The sequence below is a fragment of the Symsagittifera roscoffensis genome, chromosome 1 (assembly GCF_963678635.1).
Source record: "Symsagittifera roscoffensis chromosome 1, txSymRosc1.1, whole genome shotgun sequence".
Lineage (NCBI taxonomy): Eukaryota > Metazoa > Xenacoelomorpha > Acoela > Convolutidae > Symsagittifera > Symsagittifera roscoffensis.
The window spans coordinates 87,491,496-87,517,929 of NC_087062.1; the positions used below are offsets into that span (position 1 = coordinate 87,491,496).

At 33.8% G+C, this 26,434-nt stretch overlaps 2 protein-coding genes across 2 annotated transcripts in view; one reads left to right on the forward strand and one right to left on the reverse strand.

The window, feature by feature from the left end:
* LOC134851602 (centromere-associated protein E-like) overlaps window positions 1-25,229 on the forward strand; it is a 28,884-nt gene extending 3,655 nt beyond the window's left edge. The window contains exons 2-7 of the mRNA XM_063867750.1: window positions 9,667-10,280; window positions 17,764-20,456; window positions 20,719-21,046; window positions 21,282-21,415; window positions 23,744-23,931; window positions 24,949-25,229. Of these exons, the coding sequence (XP_063723820.1) occupies window positions 9,667-10,280; window positions 17,764-20,456; window positions 20,719-21,046; window positions 21,282-21,415; window positions 23,744-23,931; window positions 24,949-25,132 (4,141 nt within the window). The 3' untranslated portion in view covers window positions 25,133-25,229. The remainder of the gene's footprint in view (window positions 1-9,666; window positions 10,281-17,763; window positions 20,457-20,718; window positions 21,047-21,281; window positions 21,416-23,743; window positions 23,932-24,948) is intronic.
* LOC134851623 (uncharacterized) overlaps window positions 1-26,434 on the reverse strand; it is a 421,621-nt gene that overhangs the window by 116,132 nt on the left and 279,055 nt on the right. The gene's annotated exons all lie outside the window — the stretch shown is intronic.

A 26,434-nucleotide genomic window follows, 5' to 3' on the forward strand; every position in this document is an offset into this window, starting at 1 on the left:
ACGTAAGCTAGAAGTAACCCACTTTCTCTTTTATTGTTCTTATTAGCACTAAAAAACTTGAACATTTTTGGGATAGAGTCAACTAGAATAGAATTATCAATCTGTTCATCTATAATCCCCGTCTTGATGAGGCGAAAAACAAGATCAAATGATTTAACGAGACTTCGTACATCCGAAAATTTTTTCGGAGAGATCTAACAATCCACAGACAACAATTGACATATTCCACTTTTCTGGTTTTTAGTTAAGCCTTCAAAGTTTTCAACCACGTCTTAGCATCTTTAATGAGTCGGAACACAAATATATTGGGCGAGAAACAACAAGTTTTAATAGCATCGTTAAAGTCTTAGAAAAAATGCAGTGAAACTCTTCAGCTCTCGAGTTTTCTTCGATACCATTCGAATTGCTATGAGGTTTACTCCCTTTTTTGCAAAGTTCAATCACTACTTGACAAAGTACTCCAATATCATATTAATCGACATAAAAATGTATTCCGGACATAAAAATCATTGCTGGGCTTCTCTGTTCCTTGATTAACTTGTTTCATTCTTAGCTGCTTTGGTTCGCCTCTAGTCAATAGCCCACTGAAAGCTAGCGGATTCTCTGCACCACCTTGCTTTTCATCTTTGTCAAATACTAAAACATTTTCTATTTGTTTTTTTTTGTTTCCTTTACCTCGCTTGTTAGACAATCCATCGTTTGCCAGTCGCCTGTTGATGCTTCGAGAATATCAGAACAGTTGCCGATGAACAAGTTATTGATGACCTAGGCACATTCCATACATTACCATAACAGAAGTCCATATAAGACGAACTAGATGCTGGCACATTTACTCCAGTACACTTCAATTGAACTGATTCGCAACGACATTTTTAGCAGGCAAAAATTTCTCATCAAGAACAATTCGGTTGCATAACATACATTTGATATGAAATGCTTCAACTGTTTTCACTTGATCTGCCATTTTGAGCAAACCTTCCAAATATCTGAACGTTGCCTAAGGTTTGTTACAAGTTTCTGAAAAAAAACCATGAAGAATGTAACAAAAATTGAATACAACTGAGCGCACCAAGCTTTCTTTTAGCCACTTGGAGTCAACCCCAGGTCGCAAGAAAACTTTATCAGCGTCAAAAAAACGGTATGCTATCAAAATAATCAGCTGCGAGGCTTTCCGGTACTGTAAATAAAAGAACGATGAACTCTTAGATATGAAATACTAAAATAATTAGCTCATATCACGAGTCGTTTCAGTGCCAAGTGCATGCAGCCTGATTTTAAAAAACCTTTCGTAGACAAGGCCTTTCTAGTTTTTATCGAAACAACACAACTATTTAATAAATTTGTCACAAACATTAGGCTACTTTAAAAACAGTCGCTAATAGTGGGTTATTTTGATAGGGTTTTTCAATTCAATGACAAAAAGAATGGGTTATAATCGTTTATAAATGTTTTTTTTTGTTTCAAAAAAGATTGATTTAATTGACAATATAATCAATTTCGTGGTCTGAATTTCACATTTGTGTCTGCTTAAATTGAAACATTTTGTCTCAGAAGTCAATTGTAACCGATTGATAACCATGGGCGCTCAGTGCGGGAGAGTAAGCTGTGAATAATGCAGAAGTTGGCAAAGTCGAGAAACAAATAAGAAAATCTGGGTCGGGTGGGTGGAATGTTTTTGTGTGTGTTTGTGTGCGAAGAAGGGGCGGGTTATTCTAAACTGTGATGTGAGGAGCTGAGTTCTCTCCGCCGCAGTCAAGGAATGAATCTTCGAGGGGAGGAAAATATCCCTGCCCATAAATCTGCTACTGATTGAGCAAGTTTGTGCCTCTTAAATTGGCATCTTGAAAACATCAGTTACATCGAAAAAAAACCTGATGATATGATGATTATAAACTAAAAGTTTGTTACTCAAACTGATATCTCCTTGTAAAAATTAATCAAAAATCAATCATTATAAAAATGCTCGGTTTTGAGTCTTAAAGTTTTCTAACAACTACAGATGTACATCTATACAAATTAATGCATTTGTAAATGCACTTAGGTAGGTATTCATTTTTTGATTATGATCTTTTTGATTCATCTGCTAAAAGTTGAGTAAATTGCGCTCTCTAAAAACAGAAGTAGAAAAGTAGAAGTGGACTTTAATTTGAGAGTTCCTAGCGAAACTAAATTTTGCCTACTGATCCAGTTTTCTCAAATTGGGTTATTTTTATCAAACAAATGTCAATCAAAAATTTTTCTTGAAACTTCATTTCAATAAAGTCAGTTTTTTGAATTTTTCAATAGGTTCATTGACAAGTTTCCATCGGTCTGCTGGCTATGTTTTAGACCAAACTTGATGTGAGTAGCCAAAACTTCAGACCACTTTTTTCAACAATAACGACACTTTTTTTCGAATTTTTGCTTGGATTAAGAAACATGACAAAGACAATTTCAGCAGGATGCAACAAGGGTAGCCAAAAATTAAAAAGCCATATCTACTACAATTGACGTGGTACGAAAAAAACCAAAAATATGATAGGTGGCTCTTATCAGACGATTTCAGAAACTGAATCCTGTTTGTTTATGATATGTTTATTTCTTGCATTCATGAAAAATTCTGTTTATCTGAGTTACAATTTGAAAACAGTTTAATAACTGATATAACTTTTTTTCTGTATTTTCTGTAAATTTCAAAAGTGAGACTTAAGATGATGCGTTTTAATTTATATTCAACTTTCTAGGCACAGCGAGAGCGCAGCAGTTCAATATGTTGTTCCCAAAACTGTTGAAAGCAATGGCGAATCGTATTGTTCCAAATATGAAGTATCAATGGGGCACAATTTAAAAAAAAAAGACTTGAAACAAGGGAAAAATTTTGAGCTGATCAGAGAAAAGTTTTTTTTTTGGAAATTTGTTTTCAACTTTTTATCCAATAACTATTTGGAGAGTGATCTAACTAATCCTGCACCCTAAAATAACCTGTCTACTTCAGTTTTCAAAGTCAGTTTTTTCTCAAAAAGCAGTCTTTTTTATTTTCAATAGGAATTATTCTATTCTAACAGCATTATCACAGGTGATGGTGATTGGAAAATATGTAATTTTTCAAAATGAACAGTTTCTGGAAAATTGAAAGCTATGTTATAGGTTAAAGGAGTGTCCAAAAAAGAAAGAAATCACTTTCCGGGCCACCGCTCTCTAAGCCCAAAAAAGTCAAAAACTACATTGAACAATTTTATGTTCAGGAAAGTTTCAGGACGGAAAATATTCGAAAACTTTGGCGTGCCCAAAACATCGATAACTTCTGCTTCCTTTGATAAAAATCCTAAATCCAGTTCTGTATAAGGTGGTTTTCTTCTTTCTTTGATAAAAATCCCAAATCGAGTTCTGTATAAGATGGCTTTTTTCATGAATTTTCGTTTTTCATGATTTTTCGTGTCACATTATTGTCCAATTAAGAGCAAATATTTTTGTATTCACTGCTTTTCAGAAGGGACTGAAACCACAATCTGCATTTCTCAGATATGCAGTAAACGTTTTAAATTCTGCATTTAATGCCACCTTTTTTGTGTACCATTTAAACGACTTCTTTTTCTTTCGTACCGAAGCTTAAAAACCTTGGGATAGACAAATTGACTACAAAGTGAGTCGTTTACTTTTTCTGTTTGCAATCGTGACGCTACAGCAGTGGATTATATATAGCTCTTAACTGTGCACAGTGCATGTATTGTACTTTTTTCAGCATAAAAAATCGCAGCCTGCCATACTTTGAAGCTTTTATACCGTTTTGGTGTATGGTATGACATGCATTGGTGCAGAATCCTGTACAGCACTTTATATAGCGGTCTGCAAATTGTTTGTATTTTATTACGATCTACATGTAGCATGTATGCATGTATATCGATAAGCTTGCCGAATGTAGTTTAGGCTTTAATGTCTGGCGCCTGAATGCAATTTGGAGATAAATAGGCGCTATGATTCCATGAGCACAGACGTGACATGTTTGTTCAAGGACATTAGGCTTCAAAGTCTTTCAAAACCACTTTCAAATCCAAAAATATGTGCAGAGGTATAGAGAGTGCGCTTGGTTGTGGGAACTAATCTTTATGGTAGTTTTTCTCTTTTTTAGTTCCAACTTTAGAAGAAAGTGACTAAATATCTTTGCTCAGGTGGTTTTTTTCTGATAAATTTTGTCCTCTTGTTATGGTTTTAACGGCGTTTTTATATTTGACAGATATTAATTACCTGAGCTTCAAATTCAAGATATTGCACCTGCGTTCGTTTTTAAAAATGTTTTGGGCTTGAAAAATGACCAAATTGGGCTATTAGAGATATTTGATGTAAGTGATTTTTCTATCTAAGCATAGCGTAGCGCAAAAGCGCAAGCGGCAAACTAATTCGGCTAAGAAATCAGTTCACATTGAATTGATGCAAGTAAATTGGGCCAAAAACCGCGTACTAGATAAAAAGTGTCTTTTAGCCCATATTACGGCACATGGTTAGGAGCAAATATAACAGAAACAATTAAAAACTTTGAAAAAATCCTTTGGCTGAAGGGCAATTGGTACAATCATGGCTTTCCCGCGCCGAAATTTCATGGCTGATGTCTAGATAATCGATTGTTGTGTCGAATTTTAACCGTGAAAGGGTTTGTATGGTTCCATATAATCAAAAACATTCGTGCGTCACGAAAAATCTTTTATCATCGACTACTTTAATCCGATTTTTCTTCACCTCGATATAATTTTTTACACAAAATCCATGAAAATCAATTAATGCTTGCTAAGTTAGGCAAACTTATTTGCAACTTAAGCAAAAGCTGAAAAAAAACTGATTATAACAAAAAAGTTTCATGAAACCATCATATTTAGGTTTTAGATTTAAGATATTTTTGTTTATTTTAACATTATGACCTGATACTCCATTCTAAATTTTTCGGCTACTGATGAAAAAGGAACAGGTTTTTATTTTTGTGTTGAATTTTGATTTTTTTTGTTATAGGTCGGATGTCGAGCTAATAAAATTTATCAAAATTAAGTTTGCAAGCTTACAATAAACTGTTTGAGCTTAGTTTAAGCCGTAGAAACTTAATTTTACTCGAGTAAAAATAGCGTTTAGAGTTTTTCAGCGTCCTTTTGGGATTTAAAAAAATCAAAAATTCAAATTCCGCGAAAAATTTAGAAGTTAAATTTTGAAATTTTAAATTTTTTCAACGTTTTGTTTTCGTTTTTCTAGTCATTTTTCTAGAGATACTGTTTTCCATTTGGCCTATTTGATTATGACTGTTGAACACATCAAATTTGCTTTTTTTGGATCAGATCTTACTCTCGCGCCACACAGAAAAAACGACACTGATTTGAAAAAAGTATATATTTATTTAGACTATGGTCGGAACGTAACCTGCCTTTTGCACAGTAACAAGCTATCCTTGTTAAATGATAAAAAAAATTGCAAAAACTAAAGCTTTTGCGCTTGTATTTTGAAACTAAGCGTGCGTGTGGCATCAATTTTTTGGAAAAACAAATGATTACTGAGGCTAATTTACGAAAAGGAAAAGTATTCAATTGAGATTGAACTGTATCAAACTAGTTTTTTTCAGTTGAATTGCTCTTATAAAAAAAGGCTTACGTGGAACTACCGGATACTATTTTGTTTCATTTGATTTGATTTTTTCTCGGTTTAGAATTAGCAACAAATAATAACAAGCATCAAACCCTGGACAAATGAAAAAAATCATATTTGCAAATATAAAAGGGACGCATAGAAAGCCGTGAATTTTTTTTATCAGAGTATACTTATTTTATAACAGAAATATTAACTGTATAAATTAAGCGATAGCAAAAAATATTAATTATTAGAGTTTCTTTAGCAAATTTATTCAGTTTCAAAAAAATGCTCAGCACAAAATTTCTCTAAAGCGTTTTTTTTGGCGCACAACCAAACCAAAATCAAGTTTCAAAATCAAAGGTTCAAAAGCATACTACAAAAATGTGTTCTGTATTTTCGTCAAGTGTATGGAAAAAAAACTTTTTGGAAATGGATCGACGGGCCATTTTCAAATCAGCCTAACATGCTTCTTATAATTAGTTCGTTTTAAATTTCAAATCAAGTAGTCAAAATCTTCATTTGGGTTTAGACTAACGATGTTGAAAGTTTTTATCACCGCTTTTGTCGGAATAATAATTTGTCTTTTTTCACCGATTTTGTCTGAATATTAAATTACTCCAATCAACTATATTCTTTACTTTTTTTGAGAGTCAGAACAAATTGGTATTGTAAGCGTTATGAAATATTGTGAAAAGATGAATTTAAATATTTGTTTTGTCAAGTTCCGTAGCAGATCGTCTCTACAGAAAGTTAGCCAAACGTTTTTTGAAGTGAAAAAAAAGAACATTAAAAATGGTTTAAAAAAACAATCTTTTAACGCAAAGATAATCTGACAGTTTGATCACAAAACTTTCAAATGTAATCAAATAGTCGGACCAAATGTTTTGAAATGTAATGAGTTTTTTAATTTTTTTTGGTGCGCAAAAGGTCACCAAAGCTCATCTGCTGTGAAAAATTTTGCCGGGTGTTTTTTAATTTACCGCACAAATTTTTTAATTACCGGCTGCAAGTCTTTTCTGTTCCCCCTCTCGAAGAAACTAGGGATTATTATTTCGGGGATCACATTAACACTGTTTACTGAAAATCTTTTGCACCCCCAATAAGTGATCAACACCTTGAGCTCAAAACGGAAAATTATATTTAGTTTTTTCTCGTGAACTTCTATGCGCTAAAAAAACTGTTAAATTCTGTGTGCCAAAATGGAAACAATCTGAATTTAAGACAGTTTAGAAGATTTAATGTAAATTACTGAAAAAAGGGGCGGATTTAAGGGGGTGGGGAGGGCGGACGCTCCTTCTCCCTCCTCAGGGATTCGACCCCCTGCCGACCCAAAGGGTCCCCCTTTGTACTATTTTGAGATATCCATTTTTGGTTAAGGACCCTACTAATTTTGAGGGGGAGCCATACTTTTTCGGAATTTTTTTTGTATGTGACTGTTTTGTACAGACAGAGTTATAACAGGCAAATTGATCCAATTTTAAAAGAATTTTTAAAGACTTTGGGGAAACTATTTGAGTCATTTCTTTTAATGCAAAATTTAATTTAGTCAAAAACGCAACTTTTAATTGTAGTCTGTCTTTCATCCCTTACATGTGGTTTGGTTGTGGTTTACTTGGTTTGATTTTGCGTCTCTAAGAAACACTTTTTAATAGCTTGTTTGATAAATATTTTTAAAGCTGGATAGCTGTGCTATTTATATTTCAATCTTTTTAGGTTTTGCTCTTTTTTTTTCGTTTTGAAGGATTTAAATGCGATCGTCAGGTTATATAATTAAAGTTTCATTGGAAGGAAAAAGTGTTTTTGACTACTTCTTAGCTGCGTGAAAAAACGTTCCTAATGTTCACGTCTTCTGACTTTGTTTTTTGCGTCTTCGATTTGCAGATTTTGTTATTTCAGGACTATTTCTGTTATTTCTGGTATTTTATATGAAACAAAGCTCAACTTTCACTTTGTATCAAAATCTGAAGCAGATTCGAAAACTCGGAACAATTGAAAATGGTTTTGATCTTCCGGCAACGAGCGCCCATGGATTCTTATTGATTATAATGGATTCCAGAGACAAAAAATATCCCTTATTATCCATTAAAGATGTAAAACTCAGACCACGAAATTGATTATATTACCAATATCGTCGATTAGTTTTGAAAAATTATAATCCATTTTAATCCATAAAAATCAATTACAATCCATTGTTTTTGGCACTAAAATCGATTATTTTAGCCAAGATAATCCATTATAATCGATTAATTTTGAAACAAAAATCCATTATAATCCATTATAATCGATTATATTACATTTTATTTGTAGAAATAAACTCGATTTTTTTTGCAGAAGTTTTTCAAATTTTGCAGAAAACTTGCAAAACGCATGCTCTGCTTTTTAGTAAATGCCATGTCTCAACCCTTAACTGTTGAGATGAGGGGGTGAACTGGGGTTTGCCCACTGCCCCAAAACCTACCAATTAATGATCCTCCCATGTTCAACCATAAGGGGGGATGGGGAGAATGGCAGTCGTGGTAAGCTGGCAGGGGGGAGGTTAAACGTAGGGGGGGGGGGTAACTTAAGTGGGGGGAGGGTAAAGTAAACGGGGACGGGGGGTGGGGTGTAAATTAAAATAGGGGGGGGGGGGGCAAACGGGGTTGGGGGTTTCTACCATTAAACAATCCCCCTTAACACCGTTCAAATCATACCTTCCCTTCCTTAGCAAAAAAAATGAAGTATTAAACTGATATGAATCGAAAAGGTAGAGAGAAAAAAAATATAAATTTTAATGTGAAATGTAACATTTTGAGAAACGCAATATGTAGCAACTTCAATAAAGAGGATTTGAGAAATTTTTGAAAAAATCTGTAAATTTGATGATTAACCTCTCAAAAGATTCCATTATAATCGATTATACTAGTTTTTAATGGATTATATTGGCATCTTAAGTATTAGGATTATAATTCATTTCAATGGATTATAATAGATTATAATGCATTATATTGACATAAAAAATATTAAGATTATAGTCCATTTTGAATGGATTATAATCAATTATATTGTAATTTTACAGATACTGACCATATTATGACAATATAATTGATTATGATCCATGGGCGCTCGATGTGGGTTATTATTGGCTGAAAATTATTCCTATTCTTAATCAAATACTCCAAAAAAAGTTCAAATTCAAAAATAAAGAATTCAAATTCAACGAACACTTGAAAAACAACGAAGTTCAAATTTAACATTAAAATTTGAAATGCATCAATGACAGCTATAGCAAAAAAAAAGAAAACAAAGATTATTGTTCGAATCCAAGTTATTCTATATTTTCTTCATTTAAGCAACAAAAAATAAACATGAGAACGTTGTTTTGCGAGGATGCACGTTATAACTCTGCTGTTTTGTTCGAAGCAAAATATCGTCAGAACAGCAGCCAAACTTGCATCCTGTCAGAACAACGTTCTCAAGTTTAATTCTCGATGTTTAATTGAAAAAAAAAACATGAAAAGACTTTGATTCAAACTACGAATTTAGCAATCAAGTTTGCATCCTGGCAGAAGAACTGAAATGAAGAGTATATGGACCGATTTGGTTTCGAACAAAAAATTATTTTGCTCATACAATAATAACATCAAATATTTGTTATGTGAAAGTTATATCATCAAATACAGTTATTACACTTATAACAACAAATATACTTGAAGTTTTTTTTGTATTTGATTTTCTTGCGTTGAATTTGAATTTCCGTTTTTCTTTTTAACTGTTTGTTTGATTTGAATTCCCTTTTGTGGAATTTGATTTTTTTGTCGTATTTGCTGTGCGAGCTCTACGACAAAACCGCCTGTCTTTTCAGCTTTTTTGAGACATAGGTTTTAAATTTTTTTTCCGTCCCCAATAGATTTTTTAACCACCATTGACGAAGAAAGTTATTTAAGGCATCTTTTTTCAAAATATTGTTGGGTTCATTCTATGAGTTGGAGATATGACTTGTTTTTAAAATCAGTTCACATAGGTCCTCCAGGATCTTTTAAAATCCAAATGGTTACCATCAACATCCGTCGTTATTTTTTTTGAAAAACTTTTTATTTCTAGGTTAAAAGAGGACATTGACCGAGCAAAATCCAAGAATGTTTCCAACATGGAAGCGAAAGATTTGGAGATCGAGACTATCCGAAACGAACACAAACTGCAGTTGACAAAAGCGAAGGAAGACTACGAAAAACAACGACTAGACGAACTCATGAGTGAAAAGAGCGAACACAGCAAAAAGTATGACGACATGAAAGACAAACTCGACCACCTCGTGACCGAATTGCGAAGTCACGTGAACAAGCTGACGATCGAAAAAGAAACTTCGGAACAAACTAACAAAGACAACGTGAACAAATTGAACACGGAACTGCAGATGAGAAATAAACAAGTCAAAGATTTGGAAGGCAAAGTAGATTTGCTGGGAAAAGAGAACGAAAAGTTGAATTTGTCGATTGTAGAGTTAAAATCGGAACACGAAAAGGCGATTCGGGAACGCGAGAATGAACTTCAACAGACTTTAAGCGGGGAAAGGGCAAAGGCGAGAGACGAGTTAGAACAAGCGAGGCAGATTTCGCTGAAGAGCATCAAAGAAAAAGACGCTTCGATAGTGGATTTGAAAAAGCAATTTCAAGAAATGACAGCGAAAAAAGATTTGATCGAACAAGATCTGTCAGGTTAGAAAAAAGGTTGACAAAAAACTAAAAAGATTTTCTGAAACGGTGGCATGTTTTCTCTGCGTCAGAACCCCCCAGATTTTCTCTATTTTATGAAAAATGGAATTGATTATCCTCATGTTCTCGCAATAATGAAAAACAAAAGAAAATATTAATATGATGAACGGATATTTCGAATATGGATGTCACGAAAAAATATCAGAACATAAAAGCCTGCAGATGAATAATACCATGAGTGGGAATTTATCAAAAGAAATGATTTCTCTTCTATAAAACTCTGGAGGATTTTACGGCACCTATCTTAGACCAACCGACACTTAAAAAATGATCTGGGCAGGCGCGGATCTAGGAATTTCTCGAGGAGGGGGGGGGGGGGGTTTGGATTTTCAAAAAAATTATGAAAATTTTTGTCGACTTTTTTTAGGTCGACCAAATTGATTTTCTGAGCTCTCCCAAACTACTATAAAGTCCCTAACTTGACCAAACTTTTGGCGCCGCAGGCAAATTGTGAAGAAAAAAAAACAAAAAAAAAGCGCCTTTAGAAAAATTTTCAGGTCAGTCAACTAAAAATGAATATCTCAAAATAGTAGAAAGGGGTGATCCTTTGGGTCGGCAGGGGCTCGAATCCCTGAAGAAGTAGGCGTCCGCCCCTTTCCCTAAATCCGCTACTGCATTTGGGCAATAATAAGATCGATTTTTTGACATAACGCTCCGAAAAGCTGTCTGAAATTTTGGATCAAAGTTTCGCAAAAAAACCTGCCTTCTTCGAACGTGTTCTCAAAAAAGGTTTCCTGCGCCTGCGGTGCAGAACAGTTTGATAAAAGAATTTCAAAAGTCTTTAGTGTATGGTTGGTTGATTTATAACAAAAAAAGCCGACAATGTTTCCCCTCACAAAAATCCTAGTTCATCGGATTTTTTTATTTGAAAAGTATGAAAAATAGAACGAAAAATTTTAAAACCCGCTTCTTTGGTTTGAATTTTTTTGTTTGAAAAAAATCGGTTTCAAATGATGACAATTGTGACAACTCGCAAAACTAAAAACTAATTTAAAACGCGAATTTGGCATGTAGCGAGCGACTGCTTGCTTTGATTCGCTATTTTTCTCTTATGTTCGATACGAGTGGTATAATGCACATGAATCAAACTTCAACGCTAACATAGATTGTATTTCAAATAATTTGCTTAAGTGATTTTTTTTGTTGCGAAATGTCACATCTTTTGAATTTTGCGATTTGTCCATTTTTGCGAGCTGTCTTTTGTTGCGATTTGACGTTTTAGGGATTCTAGGATGCAAAAGTTACTTTCGAAAAATTTCTAAGTTTTGCAAGAAAATAGTCAATTGTTTCAGTTTCTTTGAATGGTCCACAAGAAGAGCACACACGCTCAATTAATTACTTGAACTTTTTGAAATCGCAAAAAATAAGAGCTCGAAACAGATAAATTTTTAAAAGTTTATCCGAGGATCAATTTGATTTTTTTAATTACTTAAAATTTGAAATTTCAAAATTAAAACAATTGTTACTAGTTGCATAACAACCGCGTTAGATTCATTTTTACAGCACCTCTCGCTGATTGAAAAAAGCGATGGCGTATGGTCGTTTTTTTTCTCTCGATTTTGACAACCTTGAAAAATGTTTGTGGAGCAACTGAAATATCATATTTCAACCCTTTTAGTCGCACTTCTGATTCTGAATTTAATTTGAAAGGCAGGTTTCCAGGGAAAACTGATGTGAACTTTTTGCTCATTTAACTTAATTTTAGCAGAGAGAGGATAAAATCTCAGTTGTATTATTTTCAGTTGTAAGCAAAAACTGATTATGATGCTTCCAATAGCAAGCATAGCTTGTGGTTTCTTTGATAGTAGATTTTTCACATTAAAAAGATTACTGAACAAAGGTTTTAGAATTTTGAAAAAAAAAAACATTTTTCAACTTTCATCTATTTTTTTTGCAATAACGATTGTATTAATTTTTATTTGGCTGAATCTTCTCAAGATGTAGCAGTTGCTTAATATGTGACTGCTGAACAGTCGTCAAATTGGAAAAAAGTTTGATTTGAATCAAAATATTGAAACCTAAGGATTTTTCGAATACGAAAAGGAATTGAATCATTGTATGCTTAAGCTGTGGTTTGCTGGAAACTTTATTGACTCTGAGCCACACAAAAAATGCTCAACTATCGAATCCTTTAAGAGCCACAAATCTTCTTTTTTTTTTGAAAACTTTGAGCAGTTGTCCTAAAGGCTGTATAGAAATTTTGTGTTTGATAAACTGAATTTTCACATTGTGCACAGATTATGTACTTGCTATAAATTCGAATGATTGACCTTTCTGCTGACAAGTTTCTAAATCTGATGCGTATAAAAAGCGGTATTTTTTCTGATGATTAATTGAGTCTTTTTCAAAGCAAACATCTCAAGGTTGTGTATGACATCCATGACGCACTAGGGAAATTAGAGCCCTTAGTTTCCCTTCACAAATTTCTTTTTTCTCCCTCGCATTGTAAGATTTTTCGGGCAAATAAGACGATATCTTTTAAGGCGACAAAAGTTCATGTATACGCAAAATATTAATAGGGACTGAAAGCAACTATGAATATAATCTTTTTCGCCTCTTTAATTTCAAAACTTTTATATTTGGTCGCCGGAAAATGAATCGAAAATAAATCGGTCGTAAGATAAATGGGATATAGGGTGGGTTTGGTTGGTGACGGGGTCGAACATCAGAAGAAAGAGACGTCCCCAAACCCTCTTCCCATGCCCATCCCTAAATCTGTCCCGGTCTATGAGTTTTATTTTTGACAAAATTGTAACCAATCATCGAACAGCATATCCTTTCAGTCTACAGCATATCCTTTCATGTATTGTCTTCTTAACGACGAGTCGCTCTATTTACCTCGCATCGCTTTGAACACTTTTTTTTCCAAACGGCGAAAAGTTATCTGAAATATTTTGGTTACAGGGTATATCAATGCGTCATTTTGATACCAATTTCCCGTACCTTTGAGATATTATGCGCTTTTTATCATAGTTGAAAGGAAAATTGTGACAAGCGAGAAATGTTCTGAATTTAATTTTCATGCTTGTAAGAGCTTAAAAAAGGATTTTGAGTGGCATGGTTGGAGATTTACCGTGACCAGAGTTTTAAAAGACACATTTTCAGTTGTAAATAATCTACCTTTGGTGAATTATTGCAACCTTCTTTTGAATCTGGTAATCATCTTTAGAGTTCAATTTGATCTCTTTGTGGAAAAAAAATTCTTTTGAAATTTTGATGCTCCTCTAGTTTTCATCCATTAATTTTTATACCCCAGAACATTTTTAACGACACTCTTCTCAACACAGTTATCGATAGGTTAGAACTATGCCGCGTCAACCTCGATATGAAAAATTTCGATATGAAAAAATTCAATAAACCATCATTACACCAAGCATAACAATATATGCGGTGGAAAAAAAACGAATAAAAAGTAGGTTGCAGAAACTGAAAACGTTAGCAAAATATATATTCAGAAAATAAAGCAGAAGCTCACAAAGTCTGACTTTTTGAGCAAAAGAAAATTTACTTGGTTTTTTGTTAAAATTACAAGAAACAAAAGCTCAGTCAAATAGCGCGTCTTAACTTTCTTAGTTAATCTCCGTTTAATTTTGTCATAGATTGTCGTAGACCTGATTTATAATTCAGAAAATTAATTATAAAAGCACAGGAGCTAAATTGAATGGATAGATAGAAATAACTTAGAAACTAAATCATTGAAGAAATTTTTCCATAGATACCTCTCCGTGGGGGTATTCTTAAGCTGAATTTCTATATCATTTCTAACTGTTAATCTGTTTGTTTTCCGTGCTTAGAAGGATAATCGAAAAGTATTGAACCACTAGTTGATTAGTCAACCTTGGTTCTTAAGTACTTTTTGATCAGCCTAAATGCGTTTTGGTTGGCCTTGAATGTATAATAATTCAAGATCGTAATTTTTTTTTAAAAAAGAATGAAAGCAAAACAAGAAAAACATGAAAACAAAACAAACCAAATTATCATGTTATACAAAAAATGTACTCAATTTAATTGTTGCACTTGACTTTCTGAAGCTTCTGACCATTTAACTCTTAGATTGGGTAGGTTTCTAACTCTCGGTTTGTTAGGCTTTAAAAGGGTTGGGTGCTTATCATTTATTGCCTGTTTTTCGAGACAGCGCATTTCATTCAGTCCACCTACTTGGCGACATTTTTGTTATTTTTTTAATCAAAAAATTAGTAAGCAAAAAACATTTTGAACAATTTCAAGAAGTTTGAGCTTGAGCAATTAAATAATTTTTGAAAAGTATTTATCAAGATAAGAATAAATAGTTCTAATTTCACATTCAAGTTAACGAATAATTAACATTTTAACTCTGGACGAAAATTCATCAGTTGAAATGTAACTTTTTTATTTGATGCATTTTCAATTAAAATGATTCTACTTAACTGACATGTGAACAAGATAGTAAGAGAAAATAGTATTTTTGTTGTTGAATATTTATCTTAGGTAAAAAAAGTAACAAAACTGCTCGTATCAGGGCAAAACTTTTTAAGGTCTGAGTGCCTTTTAAGGTCTATCGAGCAGTAAAAACATAAGAAAATAAATGTAATAAAAATAAAATGATTTTTTTAATTGAGATTTTTTGGGAAAATCATCACCCCACACGCCATATAAAGTACAAAATTATAATTTTTGCTCGTAGTAACATATCAATTAATCTTCCTTCAACCAGTTTTGAACGATTTCTAAGACGGATTAAATCTCCGCTTACGCTTAATAGCGCGAAAAAAATCGCGCGTTTATTGTCTCAAATTGGCCGAATAGGCAATCTTAAAACCCCCATAACTTAACAAAAAATGATCCCAGTTGAAGAATATTTTCAAATTTAAGCTCAAGATAACAATAATATTTGAATGATTTAAAAAATTCTGTCAAAAAGGGCTAGTTAAAAAGTCGAAATTTGGGTGAAAAAAAAAAATTGCCCGAGCCCAACTATTCCATTATTTTTGCTACGAAAATCGGAACAAAAAGACTACTCGTATATCAGGGCAAAGCCCTGAAATTTCCGACTGTCCCTTAATTCACATCAAATACTTTTGAGAAAACAAAGTATTGAAAACCTTTATAAGCTTTGAACAATATCAAAGAGTGAAATGTTGAGTCGTTTGAAGTTAATACGGTCGATCCGATTAGCTGGCCCCAATTCAATTTGGACTGATTCTAATGTGCGGGATAATTTGCCACGCATAAATAATTCGCATTACGCTTTCAGCAAATTTGAAAAAAAAATTTCAAAGCGCGCATAATTTAGTCCAGAACATGGTAAATTTGGCAATTTTCAAACCCCCAAAACTATACAAAAAACAATCAGAGGTAAAATATCTTTTTTATTTGAACTCAAGAAATCAATATCTTCGATGGCGTTTAAAATTTCTTTGTCGAAACTATTATGTCGATCGGTAAAAATTGACTGAATAAAAAAAACACACCGAGCAAAAATATTCAGTTTTCTTGGAAAGTCGGAACAATAAAGACAAAAGTTTTTTATTATAGTGTAATACTTGCATTTTGGCCATTAAAAGAATTAATGGGTCACGATCGAGAGTATGCACCAAGCCCGCAAAAATCAGCCATGGGTTGTTTTTTTTTTCAGATCAATTGGGGCAATCACCTTTATAGGTTTTTGATTTGAAACGAAATTAACTCAGCTCTGCGTGCATTCAAAAATTAATTGTAAGCTTAATGATTCAAATTCAACGTTGATAGACAAAAACTTATAAATATTTAATCAATAATAGATTCAGTTTTTTTCAACAATCCTTACGCGTTAAATAGCAATGGAATTTTTCAGCGCTTCAATTGAGAGAAGTGGAAAAATAGTCAGGAGCGTAAGTAGTCATGTTTATTAAAAACACAAGCGTTATTGATAATCATGACTTTTTACGCTCCTGACTGTTTTCCGTTTCTCTCATATGAAGCGCTGAAAATTTTCATTGCTATTTAAAGCGTATGGTTTGCTTTTTCTTCTAGCAAAAAAGTGATGATCTGCTCAAAAATTAAAAAAAAATTGAATCTAATTTTGATTGAATACTTATAAATTTTTGTCTATCAACATTAAATTTGGATCATTAAGCTTACAATTAATTTTTGAATGCTCGCAGAGTTGGTTTAAATCGCATAGCGTACATTTGGTAACTTCCCAAATGGCATAATTCCCAAATGGCATAAAAATGGAAACTTTTCCCAAATGGCATAAATATCAAGTTTTCATTGTAATTTAAACGTTTTCTATCAATTTCTATTTCTATCATTTTGTCAGGAACGAAAGCATGTGAACAAGATTTGGAATTAATTGCTTCCAAACAAATTTTAAGCAACAGATTTGTCGAAAAAAAATTGACCACAAGAAGCTTATTAATAAGCGCAAGCTTATGCTTCTTGCTTTTGATAAAAAGTTCTACAAGTTTTTCACGATAAAATGTCAATCAACATTTGAATTGACAATTTGACTAATTTTCTCACATTGTTCGCGAAAAAATTGTTCTCGGTTTTTCCAAAGCAACTGTTGCATGAAATTTATGCCATTTGGGAAATTTTTCATTTTTATGCCATTTGGGAATTATGCCATTTGAGACGTAATCGTACATTTGATAGAAAACTGGAAAGTTGCTCGCATCTATTATCTAAGTTTGAAGAAATTTCCGATTTGTAAAGCTCAATATTTCTTTCTGAAAACGATGATCACTTGTAAACAAAAAAACGTGTTATAAAATTGAGACTACTATTTCAATAATTTGCTAGTGCTACAAAAGGTTGGATAAAAATGAAGTTTGTCTGGAGAATTAAAAAACCTTTTTCGTTATTCTTTTTGTGCGGGCCTATAGATTTATACATAAGCCTAATCGAAGCCATTCTTATTGAGATTTCTTAATGATTGTTCCAAATTTCAAAGAAAGCACAGAAAATTTCAAATGGATTTTCTTTAGATTTTGAATTCTTTACTAGCAAATTTTGACGGGATTTTCTGAAGTCTGAGGTTGAAATTTGAGATATAATTCCTAAGCCAACAATTCGATTAATTGCATGTAGTTTAGAAGGTCATAGTGACTGTGAAACATTTATTTTGATCATTGAAATTAGTTTGGAGAAAAACACAGTAGATGGCAAGTATGCTTTTGCTCATGTGATTGTTGGAAAAAATATATATTTTTTGTCGCATTCCAAGTGTTTATTTGTTTTTTACCACTCAATTTTTAAATCCTATTTTAATCCTTAATGGTATTTCAATAATATATCTTTTGAAAGTTATTTTTATTTTTTTTTAGGTTTAACAATACCTAAAAAACTCTTTCAGCGTCCAGATTTTTTTAGTTTCTGAGACCAGGGAAGAAGCTCGTGAAATTTATGTTTTATTAAAATGACTATTCAACGATATTTTCAATGAAAACTGAAAACGAATTTTCAGGCAAGCTGTCTCAAACGGAGGAAAGTCTAAATGGGCAAATAAAACGAATGACTGCCGAATACGAAACGAGATCAAAACACGACAAAAAAGTGATCGACGACTTGAAATTGAAAGCGACGAAAGACGGAGATGAGGCGCGAGATAGGATTGATAAGTTAACGAAAGAACGAGACACGAACAAAGTAAACTTCGAGAAGGAAAAGGTCGACTTGAGGGATGCTAACCAAAAACAGGTAGAAAAAATTACTCAGAAATTTAAGGCTGATACTGAAAGCTTGAAAACTGCAAATACGAAAGAAAAAGAAGAAATCACTGCGCAATTTAAGTCAGAGGAGGAAAAAATAAACAAGAAAAAACTGGAACTGGAAAAAGACTTACGTAATACCAAAGAACAGTTACGTAAGACTTTAGAGGAAAGAGAGCATTTCGAGAAAATGAAGCTCATTGAATTAGAAAGTTTGACCAAAAACTACAAACTTGTTCAGGAGGATCAAAAAAAGGCTCTAGAAAGATTTCAAAAAGAAACAAGTGAAATAAAGCTAGCCAGGGATCAGGAAATTGAAAAGGTGAAACTTGAGTTCAAATCGGAGATGGATTTGCTTATAAATGAACTGAAAGAAACAAAGTCAAAGGCAAACTCAGATATTCTTGACCTTGAACAAGTTTTGCGGGAGATGCAAGAAAACATTGAACGACTTAAACGGGAAAATGAATCATTTTCGAAGAAAACTGAGCAAGAAACGAAACTTTTGAGAGAAGATTACGAACGAAGAATTGCGAACAGTCTCGCCGATTCCAAAACTAAATCAAAAACGAAGGATGTTGAAATCGAAAAACTTAAAAATGGCGCCAAAGAGCTGGAAGCGAAGTTTAAAAACGAAATCAACGAGCTAAACGTTCAAAGACAGAATATTTTGGCTGAAATTGAGAACGAAAAATCAGAAATGGTCAAAAATTACGAGCAAAGACTATTCGATCAAACTCAGTCAGGCGAAGAAAAATTGAAAATTCTCGAAGCTGAGTTAACAAAACAGATTGATGATTGGAAAGATAAATGCTCCAAAGGCGAAGAGCAAATTCACAATTTGAACGTGCACCTTCAGGAAATGAAAAACGATTTGGAAAAAGTGGAAAATAATGCGAAAAAAGAGCTGGATCATTTAAGCATGGTGAAAGAAAAAGAGTTGAGTGTGTCAGGCGAAGAGATCAACGTAAAAAATGGCCAAATTGCGGAAATTGAGGCAAAACATGCGTCTCAATTAGACGAATTGCAGGATAAGCATAAGGAAGAAATGCTGGATTTGATGAGTGAATATCAGAGATTTAAGACCGAAAGCGATTCGAAAGTCTCCGCAATCGAACAGCAGTTTAACTTCGAAATTTTGGGTAAAAATAATGAAATTGTTGATCTTTCGGGAAAACTGGAAAACACCAAGAAAGACAAGGACCAACAAATGAATGATTATGAATCGAAACTGTTGCAATTGAAAGAGGAGCATGAAAAAATGGAACAGAGTTTAAAAGACGAACACGCAATGGAAATTCAATCGAAAATGGAACATATCGAAAGTTTGAACAAAAACATTGAGTTTTTGCAACAGGAACAATTGAAAGAACAGGAAAACTTCAGGGAAGTTTTGAAGAGTTACAAAGAGTATTTCACTCAGCTAAAAGTGGAAATGGACGCTTTTATAGACGAGTTGAATCTTAAACATGACGAAGAAAAAAGAAAACTCAATGCAGATATTGAAACACTGAATGTTGAAAAAGTTCAAATTATGGAACAGTGGAAAACTATGGAAAAAGAGTTGACTGAAAGTCACTTTGAGGAAGTCAAAAAACTGAAGGAAGTTCAATTTACAAAGGTCAAAGCGCTGGATGAAGAATTACGGGCCACTGAAGAAGCGTTAAAAGACATGACACTTGAGCGGGATGTTCAAATAGACGAAAATAAAAACAAACAGGCGAGGATCCAAAAACTAGAAGCAGATTATCAAAATCTAACGGATGACATAAATAGACGAATTGCAGAAATGACTCAAAATATTTTGAAGTTGGAATCAGAGAAAAAAGCTGAATTCGAGGAACATCAGAAAGAATTCACCACTTTGAATGATTCCAAAAATTCAATGGAATCTGCAAAAGACAAATTATTCCACGATTTGAAGGAAAATTTGGAGAACCAGCTAAGAAATCTGAAACAAGAAAGCGATGCAAAGATAGCGAAACAAAGTCAGGACAAAGAGGCTTTGAAGCTACAGCTCAAAGAACTGAATCAAAAATTTATCGGAACTTGCGAAGAAAAAGACGCTCTTTTGAGCAAAACTCGCAACGAAATATCTGAAAGTTATGAACAGAAACTTAGCGGTTTGAAAAAAGAGTATGAGCGAATCGTGAATGAAAAGACAAAACTTATCGACGAAATGTTTGAAAAATCCGAAGCTCAGCGCCGTGATTTCGAGAATTCAGTCAAAACTCAGAAGTCAGAATTCCAGAAGATTCTGAGCGAAAGGGACGTGTTCATTTCGAAGTTGAAAGAGGAACATTCGCAGTCGGTTAAGGAGGTGGAGGAACATTGTGAACTATACAAGACGAATGCCGAGTCCAAAGTAAAAGAGCTGAACAGCACTCGCAAGAACTGCAAGGAAACTGTGAGCTTGAAAGACGGCGAGATTGAACGATTTCTGCTAGAGGTTAGCTAATCACTTTTAACAATAGATTTTGAAGCAACAACTTAAAAATACATAAATTTTTAAAAAGATAAAAAAATCAAAAGTTGATCTGAAATTCTTGTTCAAATTATAACTCAAAGAATAACACAGATTTTTCAAAAAATATTGTTTAAATTGTTTTGGTGAGTATTTTGTAAAAAAAAATTGATACACCTCAAAGCATGAAAAACAATTTGAATATGTTATTTTGCAGCACTATTGTGTATTTTCTTCAAAATCGCAGGTCACCGAAGTTCGTGAGAAGCTATCAGCCAGTGAGGCGATTGCGGCGATTGCCGAGACACGAGCGGAAGAAGTGAAAAACATAGAGAGTGTGCTCGTTTCTAAAGCAGACGAGATCGCCAGCCTCGCGACTAAAGTGGTGACCATGACCGAGAACGAGAAAGAACACGTGAGGGAGATAGAAATACAGAAGGGAGATATTTTGGGACTGAAAAGCAAGGTGGGAGCGTGTGAGGCGGAGATCAGAGACGTCAACTACAAACTGCAGAGCTCGGAGCAGTATGCGTTCTCTCTCAGGAAAGACATGGATGAGAAAGAAAAGCAGATAAGTTAGAATCATTTCCAAAATTATTTGCATAAAATAGGTATAGGGGAAGTATTACACTCACAATTTACGAGTTTTTTTAAATATAAACATCTTTTAAATTAAAAAAAAACTTCCGGGACCAAAAAAATGGCATAAAAATGATTTTATTTTTGTTTGTTGTTTATTTGCCGAACACCTTGAAATAATCTTGTAAGAAGGTAGATGTTCCCAATTTGAACCTTCGTTTTTTTGTGTAGCGGAGGCGCAGCAGAAGTACCAGCACGAGAAGTATCAGAACCAGGCGAAGGAGAGAAAGATCGAAGAGTTGAAGACTCAACTGAACGCCAGCAGGAACTACTCGGCCACATCTTCCTCCTTGGCAGGCAGCGGGGTAAGACTGGGGGGAGGATGGGTATTTAGGGGAGGGATGAAGAGATAAGGTCGAGTTCCCTAGCAAAAAGGCTAAGGCAGGGGCGGATTTAGGGGGGGAGGGGGCGGGGGGCGGGGGCGGACATTTTCCCTCAGGGATTCGACCCCCTGCCGACCCAAAGGGTCCCTCCTTTGTACTATTTTGAGATGTCCATTTTGGCCCTAAAATAGCCCTAAAATTTTTCTAAAGGCGCCTTGGGCGCCAATATATAGTAATTTTGCGGGAGAGTGAGCGCCAAAAAACGCGATTTTTTGGTCAACATTTTCCAAAAAAGCCTAAAAACGCATTTTTTTTGCCCGTTTTTTTTCAAAATTTTGCCTGCGGCGCAAAAATTTTGACCAACACAGGGTTTTTGTAATGCTTTGGGAGAGCTCGGAAATCAATTTGGTCGAACTAAAAAAAATTCGACAAAGTTTTCAAAATTTTTTGAAAATCCGCCCCCTTCGAGAAAATCCTAGATCTGCCTCTGTTCAAACCAATTTGAAAAAAGAGTTCATTTACTTGCATGTTTTATCTGGTCGTTCGAAAAACCTTATAACAAGTCCCCCGAAGTTTTTACGCAAGATTAGTTTGGAGGAAAAATAGAGCAAACTATATCTTCACTCAAAACAATACTGCTCCTATCCGTGCAAAACCTTGAATGTTAATTTGTGCTGCAAAGTACTTGAGAACATTCAATAATAACAGGGATCTTTTGAATCTGCCACATAAATGATAAGTGCTATGACTGTTTCATCATTTCTAAACAATTTTAAAAAATCATTGTATTGGTACAATAACAGAAATAAAAAAATCTTAAACCTCAACCAGATAAAAGTCGCGTCTAATCAGTATTATTCTGAAATTATAACAGCAACTTTTCAAATTGCATAACTGTAACATAGATCAAAAATAGACAGCTCTCAGGCATATATGTTAGTTGATTTAAAAGTCAATGGACCTGTTTTGCAGTACTGAAGAATTGATGATCAAGAGTTTTGTCATCAGTTTTTCAGAGTCAACTCAGAAAAAAAAACATTTAAGAAAATGTTGCTTCGTAATTTGCACTGGTCGAACATCTTTGAGATTTGAAATCAGCGAAAAGTTAAGAAGTGCCTTTGATTCGATCTGAGAACCTGTGGTGTGCTAGAAAAATCTGCTAGCACTGAAAAACCAGTTTTTGTATTCATAACAACCGTAGCAATTTTTGTTCCGACCATTCTCGAAGAGTGTAAAGAAGGTATGGAAGAATTTCAGTCTTTTTAATTTTTATTAGCTAAGTTCGATTACCTCTCGGAAATTTTGTAGGAGGTCACGTATGATATCTTATTAAGAGCCTAGTGGCGGTGGTTTGGATTCTAGAATTTTACAACTAAAAATTTAAACATTTTTGGAACTTACCTATGGTAACCTTTTTGGAACTATATGAACTATAGTTCTCTTCTCTGCTAATGTCACCCGATGCTCTCGCTTTTTCTAAGCAAAATAACAGTAAATTTAGACAAGATTTTTTCTAGTCTTTTGCCGAATTCCTGTTCTTGAATCAAATTCTTCAGAATATCTTGTGCTACTTTCAAAGCAAAAAGCTGCCCTTGTTTAATATTCGATCGATTTAAACAAGAGTCTGAGGTATTGATGATTTTTGTAGCGAATGAAAAAAATAGAGGTATCATTTCGTGGCATATTTTCGAACCTCTTGATTTTTTTTCGATTTTTTCTGTTATTTTAAATCGAGCCAATACTGATCAAAATTGAGGTTTGCTTGATTTTTTCGCTTTTTGAAAAAAGTTGATTTTTGTCTAATTTTAGTTCTTTGTTGATTTTTTGTCTTAGTTCCGCAGCTATGTTTGTTTATGTTCATTTTTTACTCATAAACATGTTAATTCAAAACATCCACCTGGGTAAATATACATGCTGCTGCTAAATTAAATTATCATAATATTTTAAAAATCAACAACGGTACCTTGTATAAAAATGAAGAATTTTTTCGTGTATTTATATCAAAAAATTTTTGAGTTCAAATTTAAAGTTTGTTTGTATTTAATTTTTCTCAGCTTTGTGTTCAAGTCGTTCTTTTTATTGCTTTAATTATTGTTTCCTACAGATTTCGCTTTACAACTTTTAATTTACACACTCCCCCAATATATGTTTTTAGAACCAAAAATTATGACAGTTGGCACGAATTGCAGTTTTTCAAGATAATTAACCAAGTTTCTGGGAGGAAAATCAGGCCGCTTATGATATTTTTGAGCCTGGACAAATCACCACTTTCTAAGATTCTGGTAGAACTTGGAAGTTTGTTTGCTATAGGGGAGTCGATACGACGCTTACGATTCATCCTCCAAGTGGTCCGCTCTCAAATCGGATGTGCTGAACAAGAACTCTTCCCTTTATTCATCCAACACCAACCTGCACTCGACCTCTTCTGCCTATGACTCATCCGCTCTCTCCAGTAGCACGCTAGGCGCCAGCAGCGCATCCAGTGCCTACGATTCTACGTAAGTACTTCTTATACACGCGGGCTGATTGGTCTAATGATTAGACTGCCTTTACCGAATGTTGGTTTTTCCGACAATAAAAACTATACAAAAACTTTTTGGTCGCGGAATTATCAGCAGCGCGAAAATGAAAATCAACGCAAATGAAAATCGGAAAATAAGTCACGGAACTCGGCCCGGGTAGACTTATTGGAAGAATATATGTAAGAAATGCCAAGTGAGCACTGTTTCTCGTTGCACGCTTTTTGGCAGAATTATGTATTTTCGAGTTCGAATCCCAATATTATGTAGTGTGACATCAAATTTGGCACGCATATTCAAAATCCGAAGTAGCCCAAAATGCTTCTATTTCTTGCTTGTAGTTTTTCCCAATTGGTTAGAACTTTCATTCAGAGTCGTCTCACACTCAGACAGTCAACCATCACTTTTTGGTTACATTCGGCCGACTAATCGTGTGAAGCGTTACAAGGGCTGAACTAATTACAAATAATGATTCAAGCTATTTTTCATTCGGACTCAATAATTTCTGAGATTTTTTCGAACACTACTTCATTTTGTATCACTTTGTCTGAGATGAGTTTGTCCTTGATTTTTTATCACTTTAATGCCATAGATCTTTTCAAGTTGTCAACATGTTTTCAATAAACAAAAAGGCGAGTCAATTTAGGGCTAATCTAATTAATGCTCAAATATTCGCCGCCAATGCAAAATCTCACCGGAAAAACTACCATTTTCAGGCATATTTTGAGACTGATCGTTACCAGAAAAAATTTAAAGATTTGGCCTGCAAGTTTTATATTTGTCTATCTATCAAACAGTGGTCATGTATTTGATAATATGGATGTTTTTTTAAACTGTAAGTCATGATTAGATTTATCAGGCTAGATTTTGCAAGTGATGTTTTACTCAAGTGATGTTTTTGTAGAAAAAGTTCTTATATCTAATTTCGTTTGTGTAAAGGTTTCACTTGGAAACAATTTATTACAATTAGTATATGCTTACAATTTCACGTTTCAGTCGGCCACTCTCCCGTGCTTCCTTCGCCAGCTCACGAGACGCGTCCCCCAGCACAGGCGGCAGATACGGGTCATCTTCCACTTCCGGTCTTGGCAGGAGTAGTTCGTCCCTTCTGGGGGGAGGATCCACCTCAAGTGGGGGGAAGTATTCGACAACCTCAAGCTACTCTTCAAAGTACAAATGAGGCCATGATCAAACATAATGAAACAAAACTGTACATAAAACTGGACTAAAGTTGTAAATACAAATATCAGTGGAAACATTACTCAAACGAACTATAAATAAACATACTTTCTAATATTAAACTTGTTTTGACTGTGTCAGGACATTTGTGTACATCAAAAAGCAAACATTGTACAAGACGTTTGATTGCAAGTGGACAATACTGAAGAAATGCACAAAAATCTTCGGAATAATCTACACCAGATAAACCCGGATGAAAACTAGATAAAGATACGGCGACATAACTAGGCGGAAAGACTTTTCTTCGACCCAGTGTAGTGTAATACAGATAACCCGGGTTGACCAAAAATGCTTAACATACAATTTTCATAAATGAAAAAATGCTTGTCATACAATTTCGTACAATTCCATAGATACAGAAAATGTTAAGAAAACTCTTAAGATAATTTTTTTTTAATATAACGAAATTGCAGGATAAGCATTTTTTCATAAACTAAAAAGTTGATTTTTAAAAACTTTATTTCTCAAAACTTTTGGGATGTGTTCGTAACCGAACACAAGTGACTAAAACCACGGTTTACTCAAAACTAGAGTCACCAAAGGTTGATCGTCTGGCATTTAAACAACCTGAATTGAGTATGCGTTGTATGACAAGCATTTTCGGGGTATGGAATTGAGAGATGATCATTTTCGGTTTATTGAATTGTAAGAAAAGCATTTTCGGTTTATGGAGGTCAACCCAAAAAAACTGAGACCGGACTCCAACAAAACTGCTCGTATATCAGGGCGAAACTCTGAATGTTCTGACTTAAAGTTTCTGTTTGAAAAACTGAAAAAAACTGTTAAAAAATCTTTTTGTTTGATCAGCACGCTAGGAAAGTTACATAGTACATCATTTTGTAATATACATAGCGTGTGGAAGAATGAAATCAAGAAAAATGAAAAAAAAAATGTTTTTTTTTTTTTAATTTTATTCCAATTTTCAAACAGAATTTTTCAATTTACCTGCCAGCATCCAAGTTTAGGCTAGATTGACTTAATTGATCAATTATAAAGGATTATTATCTTGATTTTTGAAAGTCAAAAATGATTATAATTACCAAAATTAGGTTTTTAAACGATTCATAATCGATTATAATCTTGATAAATTTTGGAGACTATAATTTTTCATAATCCAATATATTTAATTACAGCTCACACAAAAACGTTCATTAAAATGATTGTGATTGATTATAATTGATTATAAATGATTATAATATTTTTATTTTGCCATACGGGAAAAAATTTCAAAGTCCCTATGGGT